The 25,026-nt window shown below is 37.0% G+C and overlaps 17 protein-coding genes across 17 annotated transcripts, besides 1 other annotated feature; 6 read left to right on the top strand and 11 right to left on the bottom strand.

Moving 5' to 3' along the window:
- Positions 1-51: 51 nt before the first annotated feature.
- BEWA_015340 (hypothetical protein) lies at positions 52-406 on the bottom strand (the record flags this gene model as incomplete). Its single annotated transcript, XM_004832370.1, has 2 exons — positions 52-105; positions 146-406. The coding sequence occupies 2 exons, from the start codon at positions 404-406 to the stop codon at positions 52-54; spliced, it is 315 nt and encodes a 104-aa protein (XP_004832427.1).
- A 44-nt stretch (positions 407-450) lies between these two features.
- On the bottom strand, positions 451-1,755 carry BEWA_015330 (conserved hypothetical protein; the record flags this gene model as incomplete). The annotated part of the gene is made up of 4 exons (XM_004832369.1): positions 451-588; positions 624-1,168; positions 1,203-1,625; positions 1,659-1,755. The coding sequence occupies 4 exons, from the start codon at positions 1,753-1,755 to the stop codon at positions 451-453; spliced, it is 1,203 nt and encodes a 400-aa protein (XP_004832426.1).
- A 148-nt stretch (positions 1,756-1,903) lies between these two features.
- BEWA_015320 (conserved hypothetical protein) lies at positions 1,904-2,995 on the bottom strand (the record flags this gene model as incomplete). The annotated part of the gene is made up of 6 exons (XM_004832368.1): positions 2,763-2,995; positions 2,622-2,727; positions 2,477-2,580; positions 2,347-2,442; positions 2,130-2,312; positions 1,904-2,095 (listed from the first exon to the last, which is right to left on the bottom strand). The coding sequence occupies exons 1-6, from the start codon at positions 2,823-2,825 to the stop codon at positions 1,904-1,906; spliced, it is 744 nt and encodes a 247-aa protein (XP_004832425.1). The 5' UTR covers positions 2,826-2,995.
- Positions 2,996-3,462: 467 nt separating this feature from the next.
- On the top strand, positions 3,463-4,849 carry BEWA_015310 (hypothetical protein). The gene has a single exon (XM_004832367.1). It carries the CDS (start codon positions 3,631-3,633, stop codon positions 4,834-4,836), a length of 1,206 nt encoding a protein of 401 aa, XP_004832424.1. The 5' UTR covers positions 3,463-3,630; the 3' UTR covers positions 4,837-4,849.
- Positions 3,491-3,517: a sequence feature (AT_rich).
- Positions 4,850-4,852: 3 nt separating the features above from the next.
- On the bottom strand, positions 4,853-5,678 carry BEWA_015300 (conserved hypothetical protein; the record flags this gene model as incomplete). Its single annotated transcript, XM_004832366.1, has 3 exons — positions 5,181-5,678; positions 5,054-5,145; positions 4,853-5,019 (listed from the first exon to the last, which is right to left on the bottom strand). The coding sequence occupies exons 1-3, from the start codon at positions 5,498-5,500 to the stop codon at positions 4,853-4,855; spliced, it is 579 nt and encodes a 192-aa protein (XP_004832423.1). The 5' UTR covers positions 5,501-5,678.
- Positions 5,679-7,288: 1,610 nt separating this feature from the next.
- Positions 7,289-8,517, bottom strand: BEWA_015290 (50S ribosomal protein L2, putative; the record flags this gene model as incomplete). The annotated part of the gene is made up of 7 exons (XM_004832365.1): positions 7,289-7,452; positions 7,487-7,551; positions 7,593-7,730; positions 7,766-7,854; positions 7,890-8,273; positions 8,313-8,419; positions 8,484-8,517. 7 exons carry the CDS (start codon positions 8,515-8,517, stop codon positions 7,289-7,291), a joined length of 981 nt encoding a protein of 326 aa, XP_004832422.1.
- A 124-nt stretch (positions 8,518-8,641) lies between these two features.
- BEWA_015280 (conserved hypothetical protein) lies at positions 8,642-10,862 on the top strand (the record flags this gene model as incomplete). The annotated part of the gene is made up of 7 exons (XM_004832364.1): positions 8,642-8,728; positions 8,772-9,133; positions 9,167-10,079; positions 10,122-10,371; positions 10,434-10,513; positions 10,549-10,747; positions 10,783-10,862. 7 exons carry the CDS (start codon positions 8,642-8,644, stop codon positions 10,860-10,862), a joined length of 1,971 nt encoding a protein of 656 aa, XP_004832421.1.
- Positions 10,863-10,893: 31 nt separating this feature from the next.
- BEWA_015270 (conserved hypothetical protein) lies at positions 10,894-12,085 on the bottom strand (the record flags this gene model as incomplete). Its single annotated transcript, XM_004832363.1, has 2 exons — positions 11,942-12,085; positions 10,894-11,903 (listed from the first exon to the last, which is right to left on the bottom strand). The coding sequence occupies exon 2, from the start codon at positions 11,794-11,796 to the stop codon at positions 10,894-10,896; it is 903 nt and encodes a 300-aa protein (XP_004832420.1). The 5' UTR covers positions 11,797-11,903; positions 11,942-12,085.
- A 579-nt stretch (positions 12,086-12,664) lies between these two features.
- BEWA_015260 (conserved hypothetical protein) lies at positions 12,665-14,340 on the bottom strand (the record flags this gene model as incomplete). Its single annotated transcript, XM_004832362.1, has 7 exons — positions 12,665-12,946; positions 12,981-13,010; positions 13,048-13,221; positions 13,258-13,353; positions 13,387-13,488; positions 13,523-13,860; positions 13,896-14,340. The coding sequence occupies 7 exons, from the start codon at positions 14,338-14,340 to the stop codon at positions 12,665-12,667; spliced, it is 1,467 nt and encodes a 488-aa protein (XP_004832419.1).
- A 162-nt stretch (positions 14,341-14,502) lies between these two features.
- On the top strand, positions 14,503-15,906 carry BEWA_015250 (conserved hypothetical protein; the record flags this gene model as incomplete). The annotated part of the gene is made up of 6 exons (XM_004832361.1): positions 14,503-14,519; positions 14,564-14,805; positions 14,847-15,016; positions 15,056-15,235; positions 15,270-15,642; positions 15,677-15,906. 6 exons carry the CDS (start codon positions 14,503-14,505, stop codon positions 15,904-15,906), a joined length of 1,212 nt encoding a protein of 403 aa, XP_004832418.1.
- Positions 15,907-15,937: 31 nt separating this feature from the next.
- BEWA_015240 (eukaryotic translation initiation factor, putative) lies at positions 15,938-17,035 on the bottom strand (the record flags this gene model as incomplete). Its single annotated transcript, XM_004832360.1, has 4 exons — positions 15,938-16,305; positions 16,341-16,665; positions 16,701-16,939; positions 16,981-17,035. The coding sequence occupies 4 exons, from the start codon at positions 17,033-17,035 to the stop codon at positions 15,938-15,940; spliced, it is 987 nt and encodes a 328-aa protein (XP_004832417.1).
- Positions 17,036-17,547: 512 nt separating this feature from the next.
- Positions 17,548-18,609, bottom strand: BEWA_015230 (conserved hypothetical protein; the record flags this gene model as incomplete). Its single annotated transcript, XM_004832359.1, has 5 exons — positions 18,286-18,609; positions 18,079-18,247; positions 17,941-18,022; positions 17,744-17,906; positions 17,548-17,709 (listed from the first exon to the last, which is right to left on the bottom strand). Exons 1-5 carry the CDS (start codon positions 18,547-18,549, stop codon positions 17,548-17,550), a joined length of 840 nt encoding a protein of 279 aa, XP_004832416.1. The 5' UTR covers positions 18,550-18,609.
- A 116-nt stretch (positions 18,610-18,725) lies between these two features.
- Positions 18,726-19,435, bottom strand: BEWA_015220 (signal peptide containing protein; the record flags this gene model as incomplete). The annotated part of the gene is made up of 4 exons (XM_004832358.1): positions 18,726-18,790; positions 18,830-19,096; positions 19,132-19,212; positions 19,252-19,435. The coding sequence occupies 4 exons, from the start codon at positions 19,433-19,435 to the stop codon at positions 18,726-18,728; spliced, it is 597 nt and encodes a 198-aa protein (XP_004832415.1).
- A 157-nt stretch (positions 19,436-19,592) lies between these two features.
- Positions 19,593-19,924, bottom strand: BEWA_015210 (mitochondrial ATP synthase F1 subunit epsilon, putative; the record flags this gene model as incomplete). Its single annotated transcript, XM_004832357.1, has 3 exons — positions 19,593-19,648; positions 19,687-19,781; positions 19,860-19,924. The coding sequence occupies 3 exons, from the start codon at positions 19,922-19,924 to the stop codon at positions 19,593-19,595; spliced, it is 216 nt and encodes a 71-aa protein (XP_004832414.1).
- A 141-nt stretch (positions 19,925-20,065) lies between these two features.
- Positions 20,066-22,067, top strand: BEWA_015200 (GTP-binding protein typa/bipa, putative). The gene is made up of 3 exons (XM_004832356.1): positions 20,066-20,493; positions 20,528-21,491; positions 21,526-22,067. The coding sequence occupies exons 1-3, from the start codon at positions 20,077-20,079 to the stop codon at positions 22,026-22,028; spliced, it is 1,884 nt and encodes a 627-aa protein (XP_004832413.1). The 5' UTR covers positions 20,066-20,076; the 3' UTR covers positions 22,029-22,067.
- Positions 22,068-22,525: 458 nt separating this feature from the next.
- BEWA_015190 (cysteine protease) lies at positions 22,526-23,977 on the top strand. Its single transcript, XM_004832355.1, has one exon. It carries the CDS (start codon positions 22,578-22,580, stop codon positions 23,916-23,918), a length of 1,341 nt encoding a protein of 446 aa, XP_004832412.1. The 5' UTR covers positions 22,526-22,577; the 3' UTR covers positions 23,919-23,977.
- A 154-nt stretch (positions 23,978-24,131) lies between these two features.
- Positions 24,132-24,774, top strand: BEWA_015180 (conserved hypothetical protein; the record flags this gene model as incomplete). The annotated part of the gene is made up of 4 exons (XM_004832354.1): positions 24,132-24,299; positions 24,336-24,417; positions 24,460-24,509; positions 24,562-24,774. The coding sequence occupies 4 exons, from the start codon at positions 24,132-24,134 to the stop codon at positions 24,601-24,603; spliced, it is 342 nt and encodes a 113-aa protein (XP_004832411.1). The 3' UTR covers positions 24,604-24,774.
- Positions 24,775-25,026: the final 252 nt, after the last annotated feature.

Genomic DNA, 25,026 nt, shown 5'->3' with positions numbered 1-25,026 from the left:
AATGTGTAGTCGTAGGAGCTACAGTACGCCGGGTTGACCTTGTCGGAGTCATTAATTCTCTTCATCGCTGTAGTAACGTTCGATAATCTCTATAAACCCATCCTCCTATAGAATAATGTACATATATAGTTGTATAGTGGGTAACCTTGGGGACTTCTTCCTTATCCTGAGTATTATCGAGAGGCTCTTGGACCTTGGGAGATTCCACATCCTTCTTCTCCAGTAAATACGATTTTGCAGGCTTTGGTGCTCTTTTTACAAAATATCCATCACCTATCTTTTGTATTATTGGACCTGCCTCTATGCTACAGTGAATATAAGCTCCTCCCAAGGACGCAAGAGCCGGAATTTGTGTCTTTTCTTGTATAAGGTCCAAGGCCCCCGAGGTTACCTGCTTACTTGTCATATATGAATACAATTGATGTATATTGATAAGGAATCATATTAAAATCACTCTGGTAGTCTGTTGATTGGACTATATCTGTGGCTCCTTGGGCGCTTAAACTTGGCGAAAAAGTTGCGGAACTTTTCTTCCAAACATTGTTTATATAACATTCTAGATACAACAACAAATACGACGATAAGGGCCTAAACTCACTTGAATGTGTAAAGGGTGAACTTACCACTAAGAAGGATAGAAAGATCAAGAACAGGAAACAGAATAATAGAGTTTCCCATGTGAATTCTTTGGCAGGATCCTTTTCTATAAGAAGCCCTGTCTTTTCGTTGTATGAGATTTCACGATGTGTGAGAATATAGTTTATGACGATAGCTATTCTTGCTCCTGCAAGTACGATTTGGAACCTCAAGAGGTACCCTAGGCGTTCATCCAGCTCTTGAGTAAACTTGATTGCATGTGTAAATCCAGGTATACTGTTCATAGGTACAACATCATCTCTTGAAAAGAGAGTTGAGCAGTTCAGTGAAGCAGTTTCAACAGCCCAAACTTCAAATGTATCTGTGAGTTTCCTGTTGAACAATTCTAGTTCCGTAGTATATCTTGATCCCAACGTTGCTACATGGGTCCATGATCCATACCACGCATTTTCGTTCATTCTAATATACTCTGGCATGTACACCTCTCTTATAAATGCACTCAAACTAGGGGCATATGTACCTAGAATCTCCATTGCCATTTCCTTCCAAACGGGAAAGTCAGTAAGATCAACTAACAGGTGTGTATTTTTGAGAAGTGAACATACCTGGAAGATTGCCAATGCTATCGGCTCCCTTGAAATCCAAGTGTAGTGGATGGTGAAGATCTGAGATCAATACGACTAGATACTTTAGACAATCGGAGGGCGAAAATTTGATATCCTTTGGATACTTAAACTCAGGTTGTTGGAAATTTGGTTGAGTGGAATCGTTGATGGCATATCCAGCATTCATTAAGAGGTAGAAAAAATAGCGAACACCCGAGACGAGGCAGAGACCATTCTCGCAGGTAAAGTTGTAGGAGGAACATGTGGTATCAGTTTGGAACTGATAGTGAAGAGGATACGATTCTGGTATCCTTTTAAGTACTTCATCTCCCCACCACGTATAATCTACCAAATCTGAGCCCTTAAGTATGACCTTGAGTCTTCTCAATCTCATGTAGGTGATAGCGCTCATAGCAGTGGACTCTGTAAAATCCATTAAAATATGCTAGGTCTTACCTATAGCTTCACGGCACAGCTCATTCCAGCCATAAACGCCTGAAATTTGGGCCAAGAATGTGATCACGGACGCACACACAATATACCACACTCTCATTATTACAAATCGCAAAGTAATCAAACTACATTTTTAAAGCCAAATTTCGTCCTTTATTGGCGCATAAGCTGAGAGTGAAGGCGACCACCAGGTAACTAGATACATTCCCACCACACCATGCAAATACAAACATTAAAAATTACAAAAATCAAGATTCCTTGACTGAAAAGTGGTTCTTATGGCATGTTTGGTCAAGTATTTTTGCGTTGATAGCATCCAGCGCCTTATCTGTTGCCGCTTCTGCGGACAAATTTGCAATTTGAGCTAGACTATAGGCCTCACGAAGCTTTGGCTGTCCAGGAAAACCGGCATCTGGACTGGTTAAATCCTCAAAGATGGGCTGTGGTAAATATACAACTTGTGCGTTCGCTTACCTTTTGATAATAGTAACTTGCGGCTATATGAGATGTACCTGTTTTCACACTAACTGGATACTCGCACCTCGTGATTCCGTGCTCTGGAATTGTCCTTGTAATGTACTGGAGCTTTGTTCTCTTTTGTGTCTTTAGGAAATCGCTATAGTCTTTGACCAATTGGGTAATGTTTTGGAAGATTTGCTGTATAGTTATGATAGTAAGGAAGTTAACTTACGTGAACTCTGACCTTATGTCCAGGAAGCCATTGCACATTGTTGTATGCTTGAATCTCTTCTAATATGTCAGTTGTTAAATATGTGAGTGACTCCAGCTGCGAGGGCATAACATCAAAGGGTACAACTTACACAGTCGAATCCAGCATTTATGAAATGCTGTGCAATCGTAGAGGTTGAGTTGTTATGCTTAAAGAAGTTGCGAACATTTTGCTTTTCAGCATCAAGCTCTTTATCTACATGGTGCAATATCAAAGAGATGCAAAGATTAACGAACCATAGAACCATATCTTTGAGAAATAAGGGACATGTGTCGGATAGTACGTGCAAAGGACATCAACAATGAAGTGTACCGTATTTGCTGGCTTGCTCTCCTCGATTTTCTGTGTATTTGTCGTTTTAGGATCATAGTCCTTACCTTTGCCAAATAAGTGAGGAGTTTGTCAGCCTTTTCCAATTGAGAAGCAGGTTTATTTGCCATTGTGTATTTTCATAACAAGTTTTGTTGTATTTGTGCTCCCAGAATGAATAGCAGTGTCACGCACAGGCGGATGTGTACACCAACTGCGTTAATGAGCACTTTGACACAAAGTTTGAGATCTGCCTGAATTTGTGTGTAGGAAAACTCCTTAGTATCCAGGAAATAAAACTATTAGGGTGATGCGATGAACGCGTACCACAAGCTCAGCAAGTGTATGGTAATGCCTACTGGTGCAGTACTTTTATACGTTTATATTTTGATATTTAGACTCATAGAAACTATTATTTGAGGGTTCCGTGCTTGTTCTATCTAACACTCTAGATAACCTCAGATCAGCGTGGCTACAGCTGGAGTCTCTATATAAATGTATACAGATAGACACTTGATACTTGGTTTTACTATTTAAATTCAAATGTGTATGTATCCAGGTGTACACCTGGATACATTTATTCGCCTGGCTGGAAGATGTGTCAAAAGAGAGTATTTGGCAATGGTAGCCGTGCACATTTGTGTCTCTAATTATCATTCCCAGTATAATTGAACTGGAAACTCGTTATTTCTCTCTCTAATGTTACCCCAATATACACCTCTGCCGTTCATGTCACCAGCGCCCTTTCCTACCTTTTGTTGGTGCATGGGCAGTCCAGTCCGAATTTCCTGTATGCTAAATTTTTTATTTTAATATTTATATAGTGGAGGCATTTTCTTTACATACTTTGATAAAATGTGTAATATGAGACTGTCACATTTCCGTATAAATCAATTCTTTTACAAAGCATCATAGTCAGACAGTTTCAAATCAATCATGGTACTTAAAAGGAAGAAAATGAACCACGTTCTAACGCTGAGGCAGACAACCTACGCTGATGATTCCTTCCAGGGAAGCTACGGTGTCAATGAAAGCGGAAAAGGGTATACCGAAGATGCCTTGAAGGTGGATCAAAGGAAATACAAAAAGAATATATTTGATATCGACAAAATAGCAGTAGAAAATCCATTCACAAAGTATGGCGTACTTCCATCAAAATTAAAGACTAGGTCAAGAAGAAAGACAAGCTCAGAGCCAGCCTTTATGGACTACGATTTAGATATAGAAATAGATAAGATAGACACCATAGTACCCTCAGAAGATGGAATTTTTAACTGCCGCGATACTATTACCGAGGTGGATGAAGCTACTGAAAAGTTTCCATTTGACTTGGATGACCTCAGCGTGAGCAATAACCCTGTAGACAAGGCTATAAAATACAACTCGGCTGATGTGATTCTAAAAAACTTGTATAATTGTACCAAAAATGCGTTTTTTGACATGGACGACTGCAGGGGATCATTGAGACAGCGTTGGATCGAAAATCCAACATTGCCAATTGATGACCAATTTATCAAACTCTCCCTGCATGAACATCACCACACTCGTCTCTCTAAGAATATCTTCTACAAACTAGAATCAATAGTTGATAATAATCAACTCTCATTCAAGGATCACTTTTATGACAGCGGTACTGATTATCATTTCCTCAATAGGAGTGACGATGTTACAGAATTAGACTACACACCTAAAAAGTATGTTGGAGGTTACGATGATATTTTATTAAATGCCTCTACACAATCTGCTTGCAAAGCTATGCAAAAGGTAGGGAGAAGCAGCAAACTTGTCAAGCCATATGATTTAAATGACGACTTTATGCTGACTGATGCTGAGGATTACGCGACACTACAGACACGTTTTGGGAGAATTATTTATTCTCCAAAATTACAGGATAATAAGTATCTCTATAGATTTGTTATACTAACCAAAGAGGCCCAGGAAGCTGTTGAAATGTTATGCAAGACATCTCCCAGGGGATCCAAAAATTTGAATCGTAATTTCAGTAAATCTGGTGGTAAGCGATTGCTTACTGAATATGAGATTATAAAGAATCTAGGCATCCAAATGTCCAGTGGATGGGAGCACTTTTTTTATTTCAAAAATATGCAAAAGGAATTGGTTCTCCGGAAGCCAATCACATAACATGTACTGATACATTTTATTTTTGCATTAGTAGGTGGTCTAGTGGTGATATGCGAGGTCCGTCTATACGATTGCTATTTTCCAAATTTATACGCTTAGCAAGTGGTGGCAAATCCACATCAAGATAGGTTGATGATCGTAAACAATCGTCTACGAATTCATCCATATGCTTTATTGTATAGCCTGAAATGTATATATGTACTTCTAACAAACGTACTTCCATCAGGACCCCTGAAGCGTAATCTGCGATAATCTGAGAGTAGTGGTTCCAGTGTTTTATACACACGCACTGGATCTCCAACTAGGCGCCTACGTGATATTTATTGATAGATAAGGAATCTTACAGGTAATAAACACCCAAAGCACGAAGGTATTTGTAATCTTCATTCTTTATATACTCTTCTACAATATCTAGCTCTGGCTGTATCTGCAGAAGTTTGAGTACCAAACATATAAATGGCGACGGTTGCCGATTTCCCCCAAAAGTTCCTCCTATATACTCTATTTCGATTGCTTTATCGATAATTGACTCTGATGTGAGCCCGAAACAACTTTCTTTCCAATAGATACTATTGTACACTTTATCGCGCATAATTTTGCTAAAGAGGTACTGTGGATTGGTACCATGTACCATATTGGCCATAGGATCCGTCCTATTAGCCATTTTTGTTATTATAAATGTTGATATATGTAGTACAAGATATAAAGTGCGGGCGATGTATGTTACTACTACCAAACAGCTTCTTTATAGGGAGAATTTTGCAGATTAAATTATTATTTAAATTCATATCGATTGTAACTATTATTAAATAGTTTCCTTAACAATTTCAGCTTTTAATAACTGAAGATTCTTCACAAAATAGTACCAATAGGCTACAAAACCGACTCTGGTTTCTCTATACACTGATAATTTGTAAAAAAGTCTTCAAGATAATTGTGTTAATGCAATTATTCGTTCTATCTGTTTCAGGCTAAACATACTAATGAGGTATGGTCTATAGTCCAGGTAAAGATCTGCTACCGTTAAATATCGCTCATGTTAGCTATCCTAACGAGCCAAGTTATAAGAACACCGATAGTGAGATGGAATTTTGTCTGTTCATCAAGATAAACTGCGTAGTCAGTGTTGTTTCAGAGTTTGTAGTTTGGATATTTCATTCTTAGCAAGGAAATGTAACATAGTTTCTCAGTAATATCACGATAATGTGTATAGTATTGCAAAAAGGGGCCTTTTAGCGCGAATTCTTGGTCCTCCATACCCTAAAAGTTTGCATATTCAGTACCATCTTTTTCTTCCTGTTCTGTATTCCCCGCGTACTTTCCTAGTATTGCGGAATTCTGCCTATCTAAAATATATCTTAGTATAAAAAATCTTTTAAACGGATATTATACTCACGTTGGCCCCTAATAGCAATTATTCTGATCATCAGTCATTTTAACTTATTAATAACACAGACACATGTTCTATTCTTGGAACTTCAGTAATACGGTAGTAAATTATTTGTTCTGAAAAGGTCATTTCCTCCATGTTGCCAAAATTTTCCCTCTGTAATACTTGTTAACATTCAAGAACAAATCTCAGTGTACATGTCCACTAACGTATGATCTTTTTTTGAAAAAACAAGGTTATTTTAATAACGTAAAGAGATGTTATATGCTAAAACAACTTATAAATGTTAAGTATGTGAAGTTTAGGCCATTTCCAGTGGTATTATTACTATTATAGGTCTCTAAAAATACAATATATTGCAGATCTGTCAGTAATGTTTTAACAGCATATAGAGAGAAAAGCCAAGTAATGGATTTGAGTTGTTTAGAAGGATCATTTATTTGATTATGAATTGTACTTATTGCCATACAATCATCCCTAAAGTTTGAATATATTATTATGCTTTATTCAGGTGTTTTATATTTTTGAAACAGATGCAGTGAATAGTTTTACTATGAACTCATATACATGGATTAAATTTATTATATGGATTCTGTTCTATCTTAATATATGGGTTTATGGTATTCTCTGTCCGTATTTTTAATATCAAACCCGTTAGGTCACATCAACATATATGCTACTATTATTCCTTTTGACTAGGAAAGGGATATAATGCTTAATTTTTTTCCGAGTAATGTTTACAACCACATGGATATGTAGAAGTGATTACAATATATGTTGCAATTCTAGAAGTTATATATTAGGATGTTGTTAAAACCAAATTTCACATTTTAGAACTATGGAAACAGTCACAAATACGGCAACCATGAACAGCTTCTTTTTACTAATTACCCATAGGGATACCCTATTAAATTGCACTAAACCTACTATAAAACTGTTATGGTTTATTCCCAATATTTCAAAATAGCCAATAACAGAGCACAATTTCTGAATCGTATTCCATGTTATAAGCACGCACATAAAGCAAAGGTATATATTATTCTCTGGAACAAAATTAAAATCTTATGAGTTCTTTGAGATTCCATACTTTTTCATTAATCTTCCACATACTTTACGACGTACGATGAAACCGAGAGGTTTGTTCTTGCTTCTAGTACGATAGCCAGATGTACAAATACCCCAAATGGAGCATCTAGGACGTTTTGTACCTTTTTGACTGGTTCCACCTATTTTGTTTATAAATTCAAAACACAAAAATACCTCCATGAGGATGGCAATTTGGATTCATGGCAAGACCACGAACACTGGGTCTCCAACCCATATTTCTACACATTTAGTTTTAAGCATGTAAACTACAGTACGTTACCTTCTTGTGCCAGCCTTTTTAAGGTTTTTTTTGGAATGTTCAGTATTTGAAAGTTGACCTATTGTGGCCCAGCAGTCAAGTGGGAATCGGCGCAACTCTGTGGACGATAACTTCAGTGTAGCAAAATGATCATCTTTTCTATGGAAAAATAAAGGTTGGTAGAAAAAACGAACTCTACGAGAGTACAATATACTCCACCAGATCTTGCAATTTGACCTCCAGCACCGGGTCTTATTTCCACATTGTGTACGATGGAGTTTGTCTATAAAATTCCTTAGGACTATTAAGGGTACATACTGGAATATTTCGCAGTGGAAGACAATTACCAGGTTCTATTGGCGCTGAAGCACTAGCTAACAACCTGGTTCCCGGTAAAATTCCAGCAGCACACAAAATATAACTCAGAACACCGTCGTCATATTGCACCAACGCGATATGCGCAGTACGTATAGGATCATATTCTATACGCAATACAGTAGCAAATATGTCCTTTCGTTGCCTTTTAAAGTCAATAAAACGAATGCGTTGGATATGTCCTCCACCCCGGTGGCGAACGGTTATGTGTCCCGTGTAGTTCCTTCCGCTAAACTTTACACGTCTAATAGATAACTGTTTTACAACTCTACAGTCACTAAGTGTTTGCTTAAAATCCATATTTTTTAAAAGTGCTTGGTTTTTCTCCTATACATCGCATGAACTTCAGCTCAAAGAAAGACACACCTGTGTATATGGTATAGGCAACAATGGTTTATCTATTTTACATTTTGGAAATTTTGTTTCAAAATCTACGTATTGAGGTACTACTCTCTTTAAATTGGCATAGGCCGCTGTAATGAAGATTTATTGTTGCAGATGAATTACGAATATTGATTTTCATTAAATTCGACTTACATGAGAAATACCTCTGCGATAAAAACTTGAACATTATGATTAAAGCATTTGTAAAATGATTAATGACGCGTGCCTCTTCCTGAGTTAGGGCCCGCCTAAACAGTTTTTATCTTCCAAGAAAATGACAAAATTCACAATAACAACCTAAATATAGAAAGATGGTTAATAAGAAGGATAAAAGGCCAAAGATTGGCCAAGAATCTTCGAATCCATTCGAACTTCTCGAGCGCAAGAAGCACAGTCACGTAAGTCACTTTAATTTGTGCAAAAATAACGATCATACTTTAGAAGGTATCGAATAGCAGTGGAAAGAGCCGTTTTTTAAAGAAATACCAGGATGATAGCAACATATATCAATATACAAGTAAAAAGAGTCAAAAATTACAGCTATACAACTTGAAGGAGCCTATAAATCTCACGCATAAGAATCAACCTATTGAAGAACACTACGAATCTGACTTAGAAGGATCATCTGACGGAGATATTGACCTCCGCGGTGACTATACCAATATTCCACAAGCTCTAGAGAACTATAAAAGGGAAAAAGAGATTACCAAACGTGATAAACAGGATCAACAGAACCTTTTATCTAAGATTGACTCACAATTTAATGATTTGGATCTATCGCAGTTCTATAAACCAACCAAAGGGTTTGTTTAATTTATGAGTTAATAAAATTTCAGGTCTCTCGAATACTACAAAAATCCTGACGAGAAACCAAAGAAACTGGACAAATATGACCTTAATTTGAGAGACTTGCAGTTTAATAAGCCCAGTGTTAGTGAAAACCTGGAATTAACAAAGAAATTCAAGTCATCCACAAGCGTTGATGAACGATGTGATATAGTAAAGAAGATTGTAACAAGTAATGAAACATATGCTACATTCTCTGGAGATTATGTCAGAGGTACTACAGCCTCTATAATAGATGTTTTGAGATCGCAAAATCCAGACAAATTTTGTCACTACTTTGACGTATTCATAAAAGGGTTAAACTATTTATATAGACACAACCCTAAGGAATACAAGGCATACTTTACTAAGGAAGTTGAGTGTTTGTTGGAATCTATTGAGAATGGCGTGGGTTACACACTGGAGGCTATTCTTTTGGTTTATATGATTGCCAAAGTATGTAAAGTAGATTCTGATTATTATCAACTTTCATTACTTGTGGTTGAGGAGTGGCTAAAATGTTTTGTAAGGGATACAAATCACATTGAGAAGGATGATGTTGAAACATGGACTGTAGTTAAGCTATTGTTGGCGTTAACCTACAGCCTTGTGCTAGATGGAGAATTTTATATGCCATACTTTTACCATTTTTGTATGAAAATATGTAAAATTGTGAATTACAAAGTCGAATTTGTGCCCCAAGTGTTAACATTGGTAAAGATAACGCTAAATATGCTCTTGAAGAATGGTTGTCATATAAATCCTGCCATTTTACAGATATTAATGCCACATCTGGACACGATTTCAGACAATTACAAGGATATTAACGTAATAAATGACTACAATACTGGATTGAAGAGTTTTATCCAAGATATACTCTCCAAGGAGCCAGAGCGGAGGTCTCTGGATGTATACAATACCCCAGTACGTTACTATTTATTATTTTAGCATTCATTAATTCTTTAGAAAATAAAATTTGAACTTCCAAAGATAAAGTTCACTAAGAAGTTTAGCAAAGATCGGATATATACAAAGAATCAAGAGAAATCAGAGTACAAGTCTCTGAAACGCCAATTATTACAGAACACATTTGCTGAGATTGAACGTAACAGCAAACTTAGACTGGAGAAGCGCCTGAAATCTCAACAACGTTACAAGGAGGTCGTTAGAAATGCAATGCTTGAGCAAGATATGCTAAAGAAGTTGGCTACTACAGGTTGGTCTTTTGTTCTTTATTACAACTTTACAGATCCTGGTGTCTATAATAAGAAGAAAAAGAAATGATTATAAGCAAGATACGCTTTTTTGGTACTCTTAGTTTGCACAAATTCAACAAACTGGCATCAACTCAACTTAGGGTATATTTCCTCTTTTAAACTATTTATATTTTCAGAACTTATATGAGCACTTGGAATTACTTGATGACGTCGATGCCTTAGAGTTTGATGGGACTGTTTTGAATGTTGAATTAGCAAACCGCAAAATGATTGTAGTTAATAAACATGAGCCTTCACAACAAATTTGGTATTCCTCATTCACTGGTGTAGATTATTTTGACTATTCTGACAACAAATGGACATCTAGTAGGAGTGGTATGTTTACACACCGGAAAATAACACTGAATTAGGCCACACGCTAACGTCTCTTATAGCCGATGATGTATATAAAGCCATTGGCCAAAATGTAGATTTTTCAAAAAGTAGTTAGAGCTATATCTTTATGATATATAGTTTCTATTTTAAATTGTTAAGCAGACATGGTCCTTAGTACAAGCAATCTCTGATTGAGTTTCGAGTTGTTTTATTCCTTCTTCAATCAAGGGTTCTGTATGCATTATGAGCGTTGTATTTAAAATCTTACCTTCATAGAATTGAGATAGTGATTGTATTATTGACGACCTCTTCGAAATTCCATCTTGGACGGATTTGAGGAACTTGATAATCATTATCTGGACGTTGTCCTCAATGTGTTCGTATTCAGGACCTAGAACGATTTCGTCGAGTTTTTCCAGGGGAGATGGTCCTGGAAGGTCATGAAGTTTTCCAACGTGTTTGTTTTGTAATTTGAGTTTGATACCGACATCCAAATTATATGCTGCATATGCAACTAAAACTCTGTGATATTTCAGAGCATTTTCTATTTCTTGTGAATGTTTCCCATAGTTTATTACGTGTTGAGCATCGAAATAGAAATTGTCCAGAGCTAACAAAACCAGAGAACCTACGACTTGTACATAATCATCGGAGTTTATTTCCATATCTACGTCGGAAAAGTGGACTTTAATCGTATTTGTGGCGTCATTTAAATCAAAGTGCATCACAGATGCGAGTTTTTCTACGTTAGACACCTGTCCTACTATACACATTCCGAATACAGGTGTGTTGTAAATCTTCAGTTTTTGGTTAGGATCCACGATATTGGCCACAATTTGATTTACTGTTACAGGCATGAGCGTATCAACAGTTGCCTGTTTTTGTTGCTTCTGAAATATGGGCTGTTGAACATCAGAAATATCAGGAAGGGTATATTCCGCCGAGGCTTCATACTTTGATTCTGATTTTTGGCTCAGTTCAATGTCATCATTCTGGCGTGTGTTCCCTGAAAATATTCCTCCTAATACACCAAATTCGAAGTTGTCCATTTTGCAAGCGCTATTTAGTGATTGAGCTGCTTGTGTTTTCCACCATCCCTATACAGCTTCCCTGGAGATTGGGAAGCAATTCCCGCACAATTGCAAAGTTTAACATGCTAAAATGTACTTTATTATTGAGTATAGTATTTCTAACATGTGTTGATTCTTCTTCAAGAAGGTTATCATGTGGAAGAACACACTTTCCCGCTTATCTGTCAAATGATGGGATAAACGAACACAATTTACACAAAAGATGGAGGATACACACAGAACATAGTGAACATTTGGAGAAGTTGATAAAAAGTGAGTTATACCGGCTTATAGAGCAGACCAGCCCAGACAAATCCACGTTACTAAAACACACCTCGGTACTGGATTCTCTTGTAAACGATATAATAGGACATATAGTTCCAAAAAGGTTTGAATTATTCCTGAACAAGTATAAGGTGGCGGAATTTGTCGAAAAATCGAACTATATAGACTCATTTATGTCATTGTTTAGAAAGAAACAAGATCCAGTTGTATATTCAGTATGGCAATACCGCCCAAACGTTTTCAGTCCAGGTGGGACTCTCACCATAGAAGTGTCCTATAAACTAAAAATTTCTCTAAAAGACCATCAAGAGTTTTACTTTGCTCCAATTGTTGTTTTTCAATGCGACGTTAGGCCAGGTATCCGCCATAAAACTCTTCATAAACTTTAAATTTATAGGAAAATACGTGAGGGGTTCGGTTACCTTTGATAATGGTTCAGCAGAACTTCATACTCACCGATTCTTACCCTGGCATCATCACAGTATCGGAAAGTTTAGTATAAGACCCGCACATTTATCCACGTTGTTTAAAAATTCACAATTTTAATTGATTGTAAGATACATCAAGAGAGTTTTATGGATTGTAAAAAGTTTGAATCCTTTGTCTTTGCGATGATTTTGCGTAATGCAGATAGTTGAGCCTCATGTAGTTCTGCGATAAATTTCAAATGATTAGCCTTTTCATGAAGTTCATTGGCCTTCGATATATTGCTATAAAATGGTTCTTTGGTATTTAGTGCCCTTTTGATCATCGACACGCGTTGTGGAAAAAGGGTGTTGATACGTGCCAATGTTTGCCTCGCCTTTCCAATTGCTATACGGTCCTGTTCACTGTTATACCTAAACTGTTGGGATTTATATATATCCTTGTTTATTTACCGTGATGAAATAGTGTGCCCCCGATGTGACCTAGGTAATAACTATGAAATAATGAAATATTCCTTACCAATGAATAAAGTTGTTTGAAGTGTACGACTGTTTCCTGTATCTTCCTTTCTAGAAGGAATAGGGTATCCATTTCTGCGATAAGTTTCGTGATATTATTTTGATATTGAGGAAGCCTAACAGACTGGTCAAAAATGCCTTGTACCATTTTTATTCCCTTTCCAAATTCAGTCTTCTGTTAAAAATTTGCTACCTATGCAAATAAACTTACAACAAGATCATCAAAACCATATGACCAACTGTAACAATATATCATATAATTAAAACATAAATTTGAATGTTTAACAATATCTTGTAACCCGATAGCCTATAAAAATGAGAATTTTCACTAGCTAATTACCATTTTGTCCATTTTTGATTCTGTATCTTGCACCCAGTATTTGTACGCTAGTTCTGAATCCATACAGTCTGTGTATGATTGGCTCTTGTACATTATATCATCCTTTCAATAATGTGATCTTATTCATTTGACTTACCCTTTTTTTCAATATACTAGCACTGATATCATTATCACTGTCCTTGCAAATGTTAGGTGAGAATGTTTCGGGGGATTCAATTAGCTTCGAGAAGACAAATGGTAGAACAAAGTTTTTACACATTGTTTCATATGTGTCGTCATGTATTTCTGCAATATATGAATTTACAATATTTTCCATACCTTTAATATAATGACTGCAATAACTTTGGAATCCTCCATCTAGACAAAATTTTTTGTGGTTCATTTTTTTTGCTACTGATTGGCAAATGTTAAAATTGTCCACTATTCTAACACAATAGTCGTGTTCCACATCTTCAAATCCAATTTGTTTTCCACCTGAATATAGCTGAGCTAATGAATATTTAGAGTACCATCTAAAACTATAAAGTTTGATCTGCAAAACTCGAGGGGGTCAGAGATGAATAAACTTTCCAAGTTTACATTTGAGCAGTTGTTCTCTGTACTTTCTTTATCATTTGTACATTTGTTTACTATTTGAAAGAACTTATCTCTAATATGCTCACAGTTAAAATTCGCTTCATAAGGCTTGTATTTTATATTGCACAATATAAGCTCCGCGGTTTTATAGCAATAATTGCTTTCCTTGTTTGAGATATTTAGGACCTTCTCCCCTAGTAGTTCATAATCTTGGCACTTGTTTATGTCTACCAACTTAAGTAGTTCATTCTTGTTTAATATTTCAAAACTTTGTACCAAATCATGGCATATTCCCGAAAGGGTGTTGGAATTTGAGTGAAGAATATTTCCATCTGAGATTTTGGCGAAAAATAGAAACCATACCAGTACGAAAATCATTTTCCATATTCATTTGTATTTTATCTGCTCATTATACATGATAATTTGCGGATGTGTGCCAGTTCCATTGAAATACTGTCGTTTTGACTACAGATGTAACGTCACGCGGATTTCTCTTTATATAAGATAATTTACACTACATTCACTATTTTTAGTTGAACTATGACACGAATCCACAAGTGTGTAATTAAATTTACTATAAATAAGTTCTATTGCCATACAGGATCCACCCTACCAAGCCGTCATTCACATTTGTCGGATCCGCATTACCAAATGCCAATTATGATGGAAGAATGCACATAAGATTATTATCAAGGACGATCTTGGATCCTAAGGTATTTAAAAATGACAGAACCAGTGCAAATTACATAAAGTACGGATCTTTTAGCCCCGATGGGTCCTGTTATTTATCCGTTAGCGAGGATAATACTATCGTGTTGTATCATACGGACGAACGGTTAATAGGTACATGATTTTTGTGATTATATCATCATTAGACTATGCAGAAGCCATCAAGGAAAACACAAATCCAGAATTAGACACAGATATAATAGAATCTAAGTTTGCATTAAGGGTAGCAGTAAAAGAAGACTTTAGAGATCTTTCCTGGTTCCCAGGTTTCAGTTGGAGTTACCCAGATTCTTGCTGTTTCGTGGCAGCATCAAGAAATGGACCCGTTCGTTTACTCTGTAAATTGTTCATATTGAGCTCATAGATTATTTTATATGACGCCCATTACGGGAAAAGACATTTTTCATATAAGCCAATAAATGCTAGCGGTGAAATCGCAGACACTTATTCGCTCAGTTTCCATCATCTAGGGAAGTATCTCCTGTCAGGAGGAAATGCTGCCGTTTATGTATTTGACATAGAGGCACCGGGAGAACACCTAGAGGTTTGTTGTTATTTATGTAAGTTGTACGTGTTAGGTGCGCAAATTGTCCACTCGGAGAGGTGGTGGTCAAAAGGGCATTATATCTACCATAGTCCATAATACTTGCGGATCTAGCAATATTTATGCTTGTGGTAGTTATAATGGTTCAATCGGTGTGTATGATCACAATGAATCCAGAAACAAAAGCATTTTTGGTGATTTCGGTGATCCTGATAACCCATTGGGTGCAGTCACTCAATTAAAATGGAAAGACAAGCATATGTTGGTGGTTGGTTGCAGAAGTGATTACTATTTGAGGATTTATGATGTGCGCGGGGATTGTTCTACTCCAATACACAGATTTTATCGCCCTGTTGCAACTAATCAGAGAGTCATATTTGACATACGTGAAGATTTAGTTATATCAGGTAATGATTCAACTTTGTAAAATGTAATACCTAGGCTCAACATGCGGAGATATTTTAGTTTATAGTATTTTAGAAGACTCTGCAGTTACGTCAAAACATATTTCAAACTTGCCAGTAACCGTTTCCGTCTTTCATCCAACACTCCCGATTTTTTTGACAGGGAACGGCACCAGATGCTTTGATGAACACAACATAAATACAGATAACGAGGATAAACATGTAGAAGATGATATACAACTAAACATGTGGTCAATGGGGATGTGATTACTACATTAAGATCTAAACCGTTTACAGTCTATTTTTCTGTAGTGGAATTGCGTTTAGCTTTAAATAACTCCTCTTGACGTTTCATATATCCGCCGTACGTACAGTTGGCATAGAGATTGTATCTTTGTCCAACTATGACAATATTACCAAATTGCGCAGCTAAGGCAGACCCTCCCAGAATGTCTTCTGAGTGAACTTGGTCTCTCAAATCATTTAAGGCCTTCGCTGTTTCTCTGTGCACCTTTTTATGCCATTGTGCTTTTGGCAAATTTAAGACATCTTGTATGATGCATTTAATTCTCTTGGAATATCCCTTGCGTAGCATTAGCTCTTTTAATCTACCGAACCACATGTCTAGAACTGGGCGCATATTTGGACTCTGATCAATGTAATATCCTAAAACACATCGTGATATACATGGTAAAACATACCTGTGCTGTAGATTAGTTGAATAAAACACTCGATGAAATGTTCATGTGGTTCCTGGTTCATAACCAAATCAATTACCACTTTATTGACAATTTTAAATCCTAACATCTTGCGCTGAAATAATTCACCAATCATTTTTATGGTACCCAAAACTTTTGTTTTTAACTTTTTCACGTATAGCTCCTGGTCCTCTGACATAGCAGAAAGATCATAATCAAACGTTTGGGGAGTGGACTCATATTCATGTTGGATTTTGGTTAACAGCGCAGTCGCAAATGATAATTTCTTCCCATCAACTTCGTAGTCGCGTGATCGCCAGAACAAGATCTGTGATGTCATTAAGATTGAATAAGATGAAGTACCTGGCATAAATCAGAATACATCTCGGACCAATCAGGTTCTATAACGGCCTTATCAATAATAAGTCCGACAACCTTTTGAAGGTCACTATAATTATCCAAAGATTCACATTGTATTGCGATTTTTTCAGCTAGTGTCTCAAATTTCTCGATAGTCAGCTTGTTTAGATTTCCTTTGATTTGACGACACAATAATTCCAAGCCTTCCGCGTTTGAAACTCTCAGTAGTGGCTTCCATACTTCTGTAGATGGTTTATTGATGTAAAAATGGCGCAAAACACACTTGGTTTGGACGTTACGACGGCATTCTCGGGTTGAACCTTCTCACTAAAAGCCATATTGTAGTTTAAATACATAATAAAATGGATATGCACAATAGACCGGGTACTTACGTCTCAGCGGTAGGTGTATTGATGCTACTGCCTTCGCTACATGGTGTAGAGGAGACCTTAAAGTTCAGATCGCTTACGGACAGCGATTCTATTTTGTCCATTAGGTATCTCCACGTTATTTTACAGGTGAATCGCTTAATATTGCATTCTTTCCACTGTCTGTTAGGTTCCAAATTCCCTTTTCTGTTGTACTTAGACCCCACTATAAATTTGGATCAATTTACCTACCTTTTCCCTGGAGACCTTTGCTTTTACCTGTCCCGATTTGTTGACCTTGTCAACATCTGCTAGGATCTATGTATATGAATTGAGATGCTCAACAGTATACTTACTGAAACCCAGCCTTATATAACACATCTGAGTCTCCTGTTTGCCACTAAACAAGGCTATATTTTTTTCTACCAAGTATATATGAGTTTTAAGCGTGTATTATAAAAGTAGAGTTCATGAAAAATTTCTCATTTGTTTGTCTTCCTTATTCTTGAGGATCTTCTGACCACAGCTGCCCTTATAGAGTCAACAGCCTTAGAAATTCCTTCTTCCGTAACATTTATTGTCCTTCTATGGATATTAACCACTGTTATTGTACTAGCCACTTTACTGGCATCGATATTATTGGTCTATTTCATTTTTATATCAAAGTTGTCTAAGTACCTTTAGAATTGATGATAATTCAGTTGGTTTTGCACATTCTCCTTTGTCCCAGTTTGCAGATATCAGATATAATGATGTAAGCACAACCATAGGGTCAAATGAGTTTAGTATTGCCCTGTCTAGTGCGTCAAGTGTGATTAGGAACTCGATATAGCACTCGTACCTGTTTATTACATAAATTTGTGAATAAAACCTACTCTAAACTTATAACGTTTGACATAATGCTAGTAAACAGGGCTACATCAGCTTGTTGTATCTTCTCGGCTCCATACACTCCGACTATGACACCCGTAATTAAAGTTATTCATTTAGTCACACATGTGAATAAACTATACCAAATTCATAAGATAAAGATGATATACATTGTTCCTCTTTTAATTTTTCGGATTTTGAGACGCTTATAATTTCATCCAGTAGACGATGAGGAATTATCGATCCAGACTCTTTGGCTAGTATAAAGATTAGTTCTACAATAGAAGTAGCATTGGTGAACTTTTCATGTTTCTAAAGCATAATTTATACTTTAAATATAGAATAGATACGTTTTTCTCTGTCTTTTGTTTCGGTAGCTGTAATTTAGTTATCGCAACTTTCGGTATATCACTGTCTTCTATGGGCTCATTTTTTTGTTCGATTAGATCTTCAATGTGACCTTGTGGTAAAGGTAAAAATAACCCTGCATCGTTGCCCTTTTTATGACATTTGCACATTTTAACTTTCTTACACGTGTACAGACACAATGCAAAGGAGGCAGCTGCCACTGCACTTTGTATGCCTATTATTGATGAACAATCACATCCTTGCATGTTTAATGATCGTTTATACAATCTTAATATTTATAAAACCAACTGCGTTGAAATTATTATGTCATAACAACGCAACTTTACCAGACAGCAGGTAAGAAGAAATTTCATCGATGTTTGACAAGTGCAGATATACTAAACATTGCATTACATTTATATATACAAGAGTATTTCTCTCATTACAAACTGTCATCTTTCTCTTTAAGAGGTGTTACGTGATACTGAGTAGGAACTTCCTTTTCCTCTGATATAAGTTTAGATAAGATAATAGTTTGAGACTTACCCTTGGGCTTTACGAAATCGAACTTTTCATGATATATATTATCTATTTTTAATAGATAGTCATTCAGAAACTGCAGAGAATCCTCAGTGATGTTGCTGATAATGGGAGAGTTTAAGCATCTCATCTTGCAGTTTACTGGTAGTGAAGAGTTATTCTCCTTGCTAAACTTCGAAGACAAACTAAGGATACAGCAAGTTTCACAAAGTTTACTTTGACATTTGGCCTCGTTTCGGTTTTCTTGATTTGCACATTCCAACTCAATTTTTTCTGGAAAAGAAATAAAATATGGTATATTTACATACGTAATCTCGAGAAAGTACATTTGCATTCGTTAGGTACGTCTTCCTGTCCCAAATAGGTGTTTCTCAAGAAACAGACATTTGCTACACATGGATTTGTTATTAGCTACGATTCAAATTTACCGTTATATTTGTCCGATAGCGTTATTATTTTTGCGATTTCACTGGGCACATCAGTCCTCTGTAGCAGGGGTGTGTATGTCTCAGCCTTGATGTCGTCGTGAATCTGCAGAGCGTATGACTGCCTTATATGGAAAAGGAAAATATTTGTAAATATAGAAATGAGCAATCCTATTGCGGGCTTCATTCTGAAGTATTACTGCAATATTGAAGATGTAGCACAAGACTTGTTATCTTCGTCATATTTGAACGTTCTACGAAAAGATATACGAACAAATAGAAAAATTATTGCTTAAAGTGGAAATATTCTGGTTATAACTGGAGGTTTAGGGTTTAAAATGCGATTATTGGGAAGAGCCCTTGTTTGAGCTGGTAGGCTCCTTAAATTCGGTATGGAATACTAAAGGATTGGTTGAGATTTAAACTAATGATAATTACCTGGTGCTTGAGCCACTCCATTAGTGTAGTCGGTTTGTTTCAAATGTAGCTTATACCTTGCAAGAGCTTTATCTCTATGCGGATCTTTGAGACACCTACATATATTATTAATCACAAATTCTATTTGAACAATTGCAGAATATACGAATATAGAGAGAAAACAGTTGGCATACCTGCAGAGTAGCTGAGCTAATTCTATGGAATACTTTGAAAACGATGCGTTCACAGATCTCCACATCACTGCTTATATAAATACTTTCATACAAATATAATTCGATGAAGTTATGGTTTTATAGACAAAAAGAGAAATAACCCCGTATATGAGCCAATAATGTGGGTTAGAACACAATGGGATATACATGTGGATGGAAAACAAACAATTGACGTAAAATGTACCTCTATCAGTCTAGAATTTTGTCACATATATCAAAGATAAATTTTAGAAGTGTTTACTCTAGCTATCGCAGATTTAGTAATATTAGAAATGTAGCCGTTGTAGCACATGTAGACCATGGCAAAACCACTCTTGTAGATGAATTTTTAAAGTGTAGCGGTGAAACAATATCTCAAACGCGGACTATGGACAGTCATGATCTGGAACGTGAGCGAGGTATAACCATTACTTCCAAAGTTACCAGACTTAACTGGAATAACAACTTACTAAACATTGTGGATACACCTGGACACGCTGATTTTGGTGGTGAAGTAGAGAGAATTCTAAACATTGTTGATTGCATTTGCCTTCTAGTTGATGTCGTGGAAGGACCGAAACCTCAGACAGGTTTTGTTTTGCGTAAAGCGCTAGAGGTATCGTCTTATTATTACATATACCCATATTCAGAATCCTCTAATGCGAGCAGTTGTCATTGTAAATAAATGTGATAGGGAATGTAATAAGACAAAGAGTGATATTGAAAATGAGCTGTTTGACTTGTTTGTAGACTCTAATGCATCAGACGATCAGTTAGAATTTCCAATTTTGTATGCATCAGCCAAGAATTCTATAGTTTCTACGTCATTTCCGCTGATACCGGACCAAGCCACTGATATTTCCTATATACTTAAGACACTGGTAGAGACAGCACCCTCCCCAAAATTGTCTGATTTGGACTACTTTACCTTTCAGGTTAGTCTAATTGATTTAGAGGATGGATCTATATTATTAACTGGGAAAGTTTACAGCGGGACAATTTCCCGCGGTGCTACATTGCATGTACGTGACCCTCTGGGAAATAAGAGAGGGCAAACAATAGTCAAAGAAATATTTATCGCAAAACATGCTAAAAGAGTCAAAATGACAGAACCGGTGCGCATGGGTGATATTATTACCATCCAGTGTTACAAAGGGGTTACACCGTCCGTAAATGATACAGTAAGTAGCTCTACAGACTTTACGCCCTTAAAACCGGTAAAGGTAACCGATCCGGTCATATCTGTTATTGTTTCAGCAAATAATGGACCATTGGCTGGGTCTGATGGAAAATTTTTGACTACCTTGGATATAGGAAAACGCTTGAAACGAGAAGCTCTTACTAATTTGGCACTTCAGGTTGAAGAATCAGGTGATAAGACTTCGTTTATGCTAAAGGGCAGAGGTGAATTGCAGATTGGTATCTTATTGGAAAATATGCGGCGTGAAGGGTATGAATTACTTGTTTCACCATTAACGGCAATAACTTTCAAAAATGAAGATGGGTTCCTAGTGGAAGCATTTCAAAAACTCATTGCTTATGTTCCCTCTGAATTTTCTCCACAAATCATAGAAATAATGGGTTCGCGCAATATAGAACTGATCTCTTATTCAGGTAAGTTAAACAGATATGATAAATTATGGAACAGAACCTGAGGGAGGAATGGAAGAATATCGCACTCTGGAATTTCATGGAAGCACTACACAAATGTTAGGTATAATGTCAGTCTTGCGTGATATCACAAGAGGAAAGGGAGAATTTTCGGTATCAACCATAGATCACCGTAAAGTTACACAGGAGAGATATAATCACAGACAGTCCGGATGTTTGATAGCTAGCTGTTCAGGCACGACTACCGCCTTTGGTTTAGAGCCAGTAATGTCAAAGGGAACGTTATTTGTATCAGAAGGCATGAGTGTGTACGAGGGGATGGTAATAGGAGAATCAGGAACTGACAAGGATTTGTACCTGAATGTTATAAAATCAAAACCAGTTACAGGAATGCGTAACAAGGGTCACGAACAGACTGTAAAGATACTTTGTAAAATACTCAATGTAGAACAGGCTCTGGCCTTTATAAACACCGATGAACAACTAGAGCTCACACCAAAGCGTATATCTATACGCAAAAAGGTTCTTTCAAGGTATTGATCGTTGAGATAGGGTATGTAACACTGTAGACGAGGTGTTTACATCTTCCATGGGGTTTAACTTTTGATTTTATGGTTTATATTGTCATTATCATCAATTTTTGTGCTTCATATTTGTTATTTTGTTTTAACTGTATAGTACAATTCCAACAGTGCAGCTTTTAGGTGTAATATGTCTATTTTGGGTAGTCGTATTCATGATCGATCGTTCTAACCACCAAATTCTAAGGTAAATTCCGCTTATATCTTGCGATAATATATGCTAATTGCTCATAGTTTCCAGTTATTCCGGAGGATGTCTCTTTTCTTCCTCTACACGGTACTACCTACTGCCTCGGTATAATTTATACTTGAACAGCATATGCTCTAGCTTTATGTTCTCTTATTTTAGTTTTCGTATAATTTAGATATATATATCTTTGGATACGCATTTCTGCATCATCAGTACCTCTGTACTGGATTACAGCAACACAGTATTTTAGGATTCTATTATAAACAGGAAAATTATCACATTTGATATACTGGTTGATTTTGGGTTAGTTTTATTAAGATGGTAGCTGTTGTCTCTACTAGTCCCAACGAGAGGTTGATTGAGAACCGCGTTGATGATGACGTTGAATTGAATGATGAGTCCGCTTCTCCTATTTCTCTCTATACCCGTTTTTTTGCCAAGAAGCGCACTGTGATCTTTGCTTCTACTCTTGCTTTGCTTTTGCTTGTCTTGGCTTCTACTCTCACTGGCGTTTTCGTTGCTCGTCACAGGGCAGTTGTTGCCTTCAGGGAGAATCTTACCAACCACTTGAACGAGAAATTCACTCTTATTGAACCAGAGGAGCGTGCTGCTTATGTTGCTGAATTGACCGACTTGTTCAGAAACGGTTACATCACTGACGATCATGTTGCTGAATTCGAAGCTTTGATCGAGTTTGTTGAGTTCAACAAGGTTTACTCTCGCAAACATGCTGATGCCGATGAGCGCCGTGTTCGTTTCTTGGCCTTCCGTGACAACTACAACGCTGTCAAGGCCCAGACTGGTGAAGAATCTTACGAGAAGGGTATCAACCAATTCAGTGATATGACCAAGGAGGAGTTCGAGCGCAGATTCCCTGCCATCACTATTCCTGAGACTTTTGACACCTTCCAGACCAATGCTCATCTTTTGTCCTACAACAAGGCTGCTGATCCAGTTTACGTTGAGAAGCTCAGAATTGCCAAGGGCCTCAATTCTGAGATCTCCTATGTTCCTTCTGTTGATGGTGAGGATTTGGATTGGAGACGTTGCGGTGGTGTTTCCAAGGTCAAGGACCAAGGCAACTGCGGCTCCTGCTGGGCTTTTGCCGCTGTTGGATCTGTTGAAAGTTTGTACTTGATCCACAAGGGTGAGACTCTTGACTTGAGTGAACAAGAATTGGTCAACTGCGAAACCCATAGCCATGGCTGTGATGGTGGATTCAGCGATAGCGCCTTGAGGTACATCAAGGTTCATGGTTTGAGCAGCTCATCCGATGTCCCCTACTTTGCCAAGAATGAAGTCTGCTACTCTGTTTCTAGAAGCAAGACCTACATTGATGCCGTCTCTATCATGAAGGGCGATGAGATCCTTAACAAGTCTCTTGTCCTCTCCCCAACCGTTGTTTTCATTGCTGCTTCTGAGGAGTTGACCACCTACAAGAGCGGTATCTACAACGGCTCATGCTCTGATCAGCTTAACCACGCTGTTTTGTTGGTTGGTGAGGGTCATGATGAGGTCACTGGCAAGCGCTACTGGATCATCAAGAACTCTTGGGGACCAAACTGGGGAGAGAACGGTTTCTTGAGACTCGAACGTACCTTTGAAGGCACTGACAAGTGTGGCGTTCTTGAGGCCGGTATGAACCCAATTTTAAACTAAAGACTTGACCTCAGATTCGCACGGTCGATATCGGCGTATTTTTAATACGTTATAATCTATTACATTGTTTATTTAGTCTGTGATTTTTTGGTTCTCAGAGGGCCCGCTTGCCTCTTGTAGCGCTGGATTTTGCGGGCTCGGCGGCTGTTTCGTGAGTGGTTCCTTGGGGAGGTTATTCGCAGGTCTGGCGTCGTCATTGGCCGAATATGTTCCATGAGTATTTTTTTGTCCAGATTGTTATATCATCATAAGTACGCAGCGCCGCCTGGACCTAAATTAGAGGCCCTGCGCTCTGCGATAATCTCTAAATTACAGCCCATTTGTTTCTATGTAAAAAATGATCCGAACTATGCAACATATGTTCATGATGAACATTTTTATGTTAGTTTTACAGATTTTAATCATATTAACACTCAGGGAATACTTTGTTCTCCCATGTTTGAAGGTAAAAGTTACGCTGAAATCAATCAGATGATCGAGAAAATCCTGGAGCCCTTAGGTACGCACTTAAGATTAATATGGCTTTCATTTCATCGTGTAGAACTTAAAGGTCGTGTGCGATTAAATTGTCAACCACCTTCACGATACCATGTATGTGTATTTACGTTATGAATTAGAAATTCTGCTTCATTATCATTTACAGAAGCTAAAACGTCACATTAGATGGAGATGGAATCTCGAGTGATTTCTTAAACATCTTCATTAGTACCCTTGTAAACAATAATACTGCAACAAATGTATTTTGTGGATACACATGTACCTCCAATTGCGCACGAAAAAAAGAACAATATCGTCTCAATTGAAGCAAATATCAACAAATAAATCTTTATTCCGTCTGTAATATGATTTTTACACTTATTATTTGGCATTTATCAACGTACCAGAAATTGGAGTTTCATGGATATCAACCATGTTTTGTAGATTACTTAATTTGATGCAACCATTAAAAGAGCCGAATGAAGCTATGGCAGCAACTAAAAGCATTATACACTACCAAAAGCTGTGATTATCCGTGATAAACATACCAGTAGAGATTGCAATGAAAGGTACAATATTTGCCATCTTTTTGTGTTCAGTGCAAAAAATAGGTAACAATAATAGAAATTAC

The sequence above is a fragment of the Theileria equi genome (genome assembly GCF_000342415.1).
Source record: "Theileria equi strain WA chromosome 4 map unlocalized gcontig_1105316255033, whole genome shotgun sequence".
Classification (NCBI taxonomy): Eukaryota; Apicomplexa; class Aconoidasida; order Piroplasmida; family Theileriidae; genus Theileria; species Theileria equi.
Note: the sequence above shows the minus strand (reverse complement) of the source record. Positions and strands in the feature narration are given on the sequence as shown.

Excerpts from the sequence above, each read along its gene's own strand:
- BEWA_015190 (XM_004832355.1), top strand. The coding sequence starts at position 22,578 with ATGGTAGCTGTTGTCTCTACTAGTCCCAACGAGAGGTTGATTGAGAAC.
- BEWA_015310 (XM_004832367.1), top strand. The coding sequence starts at position 3,631 with ATGGTACTTAAAAGGAAGAAAATGAACCACGTTCTAACGCTGAGGCAG.
- BEWA_015200 (XM_004832356.1), top strand. The coding sequence starts at position 20,077 with ATGTACCTCTATCAGTCTAGAATTTTGTCACATATATCAAAGATAAAT. Across the intron at positions 20,494-20,527 it reads TTTTGCGTAAAGCGCTAGAG|AATCCTCTAATGCGAGCAGT; the intron begins GTATCGTCTTAT and ends ACCCATATTCAG. Across the intron at positions 21,492-21,525 it reads AGAACTGATCTCTTATTCAG|AACCTGAGGGAGGAATGGAA; the intron begins GTAAGTTAAACA and ends ATTATGGAACAG.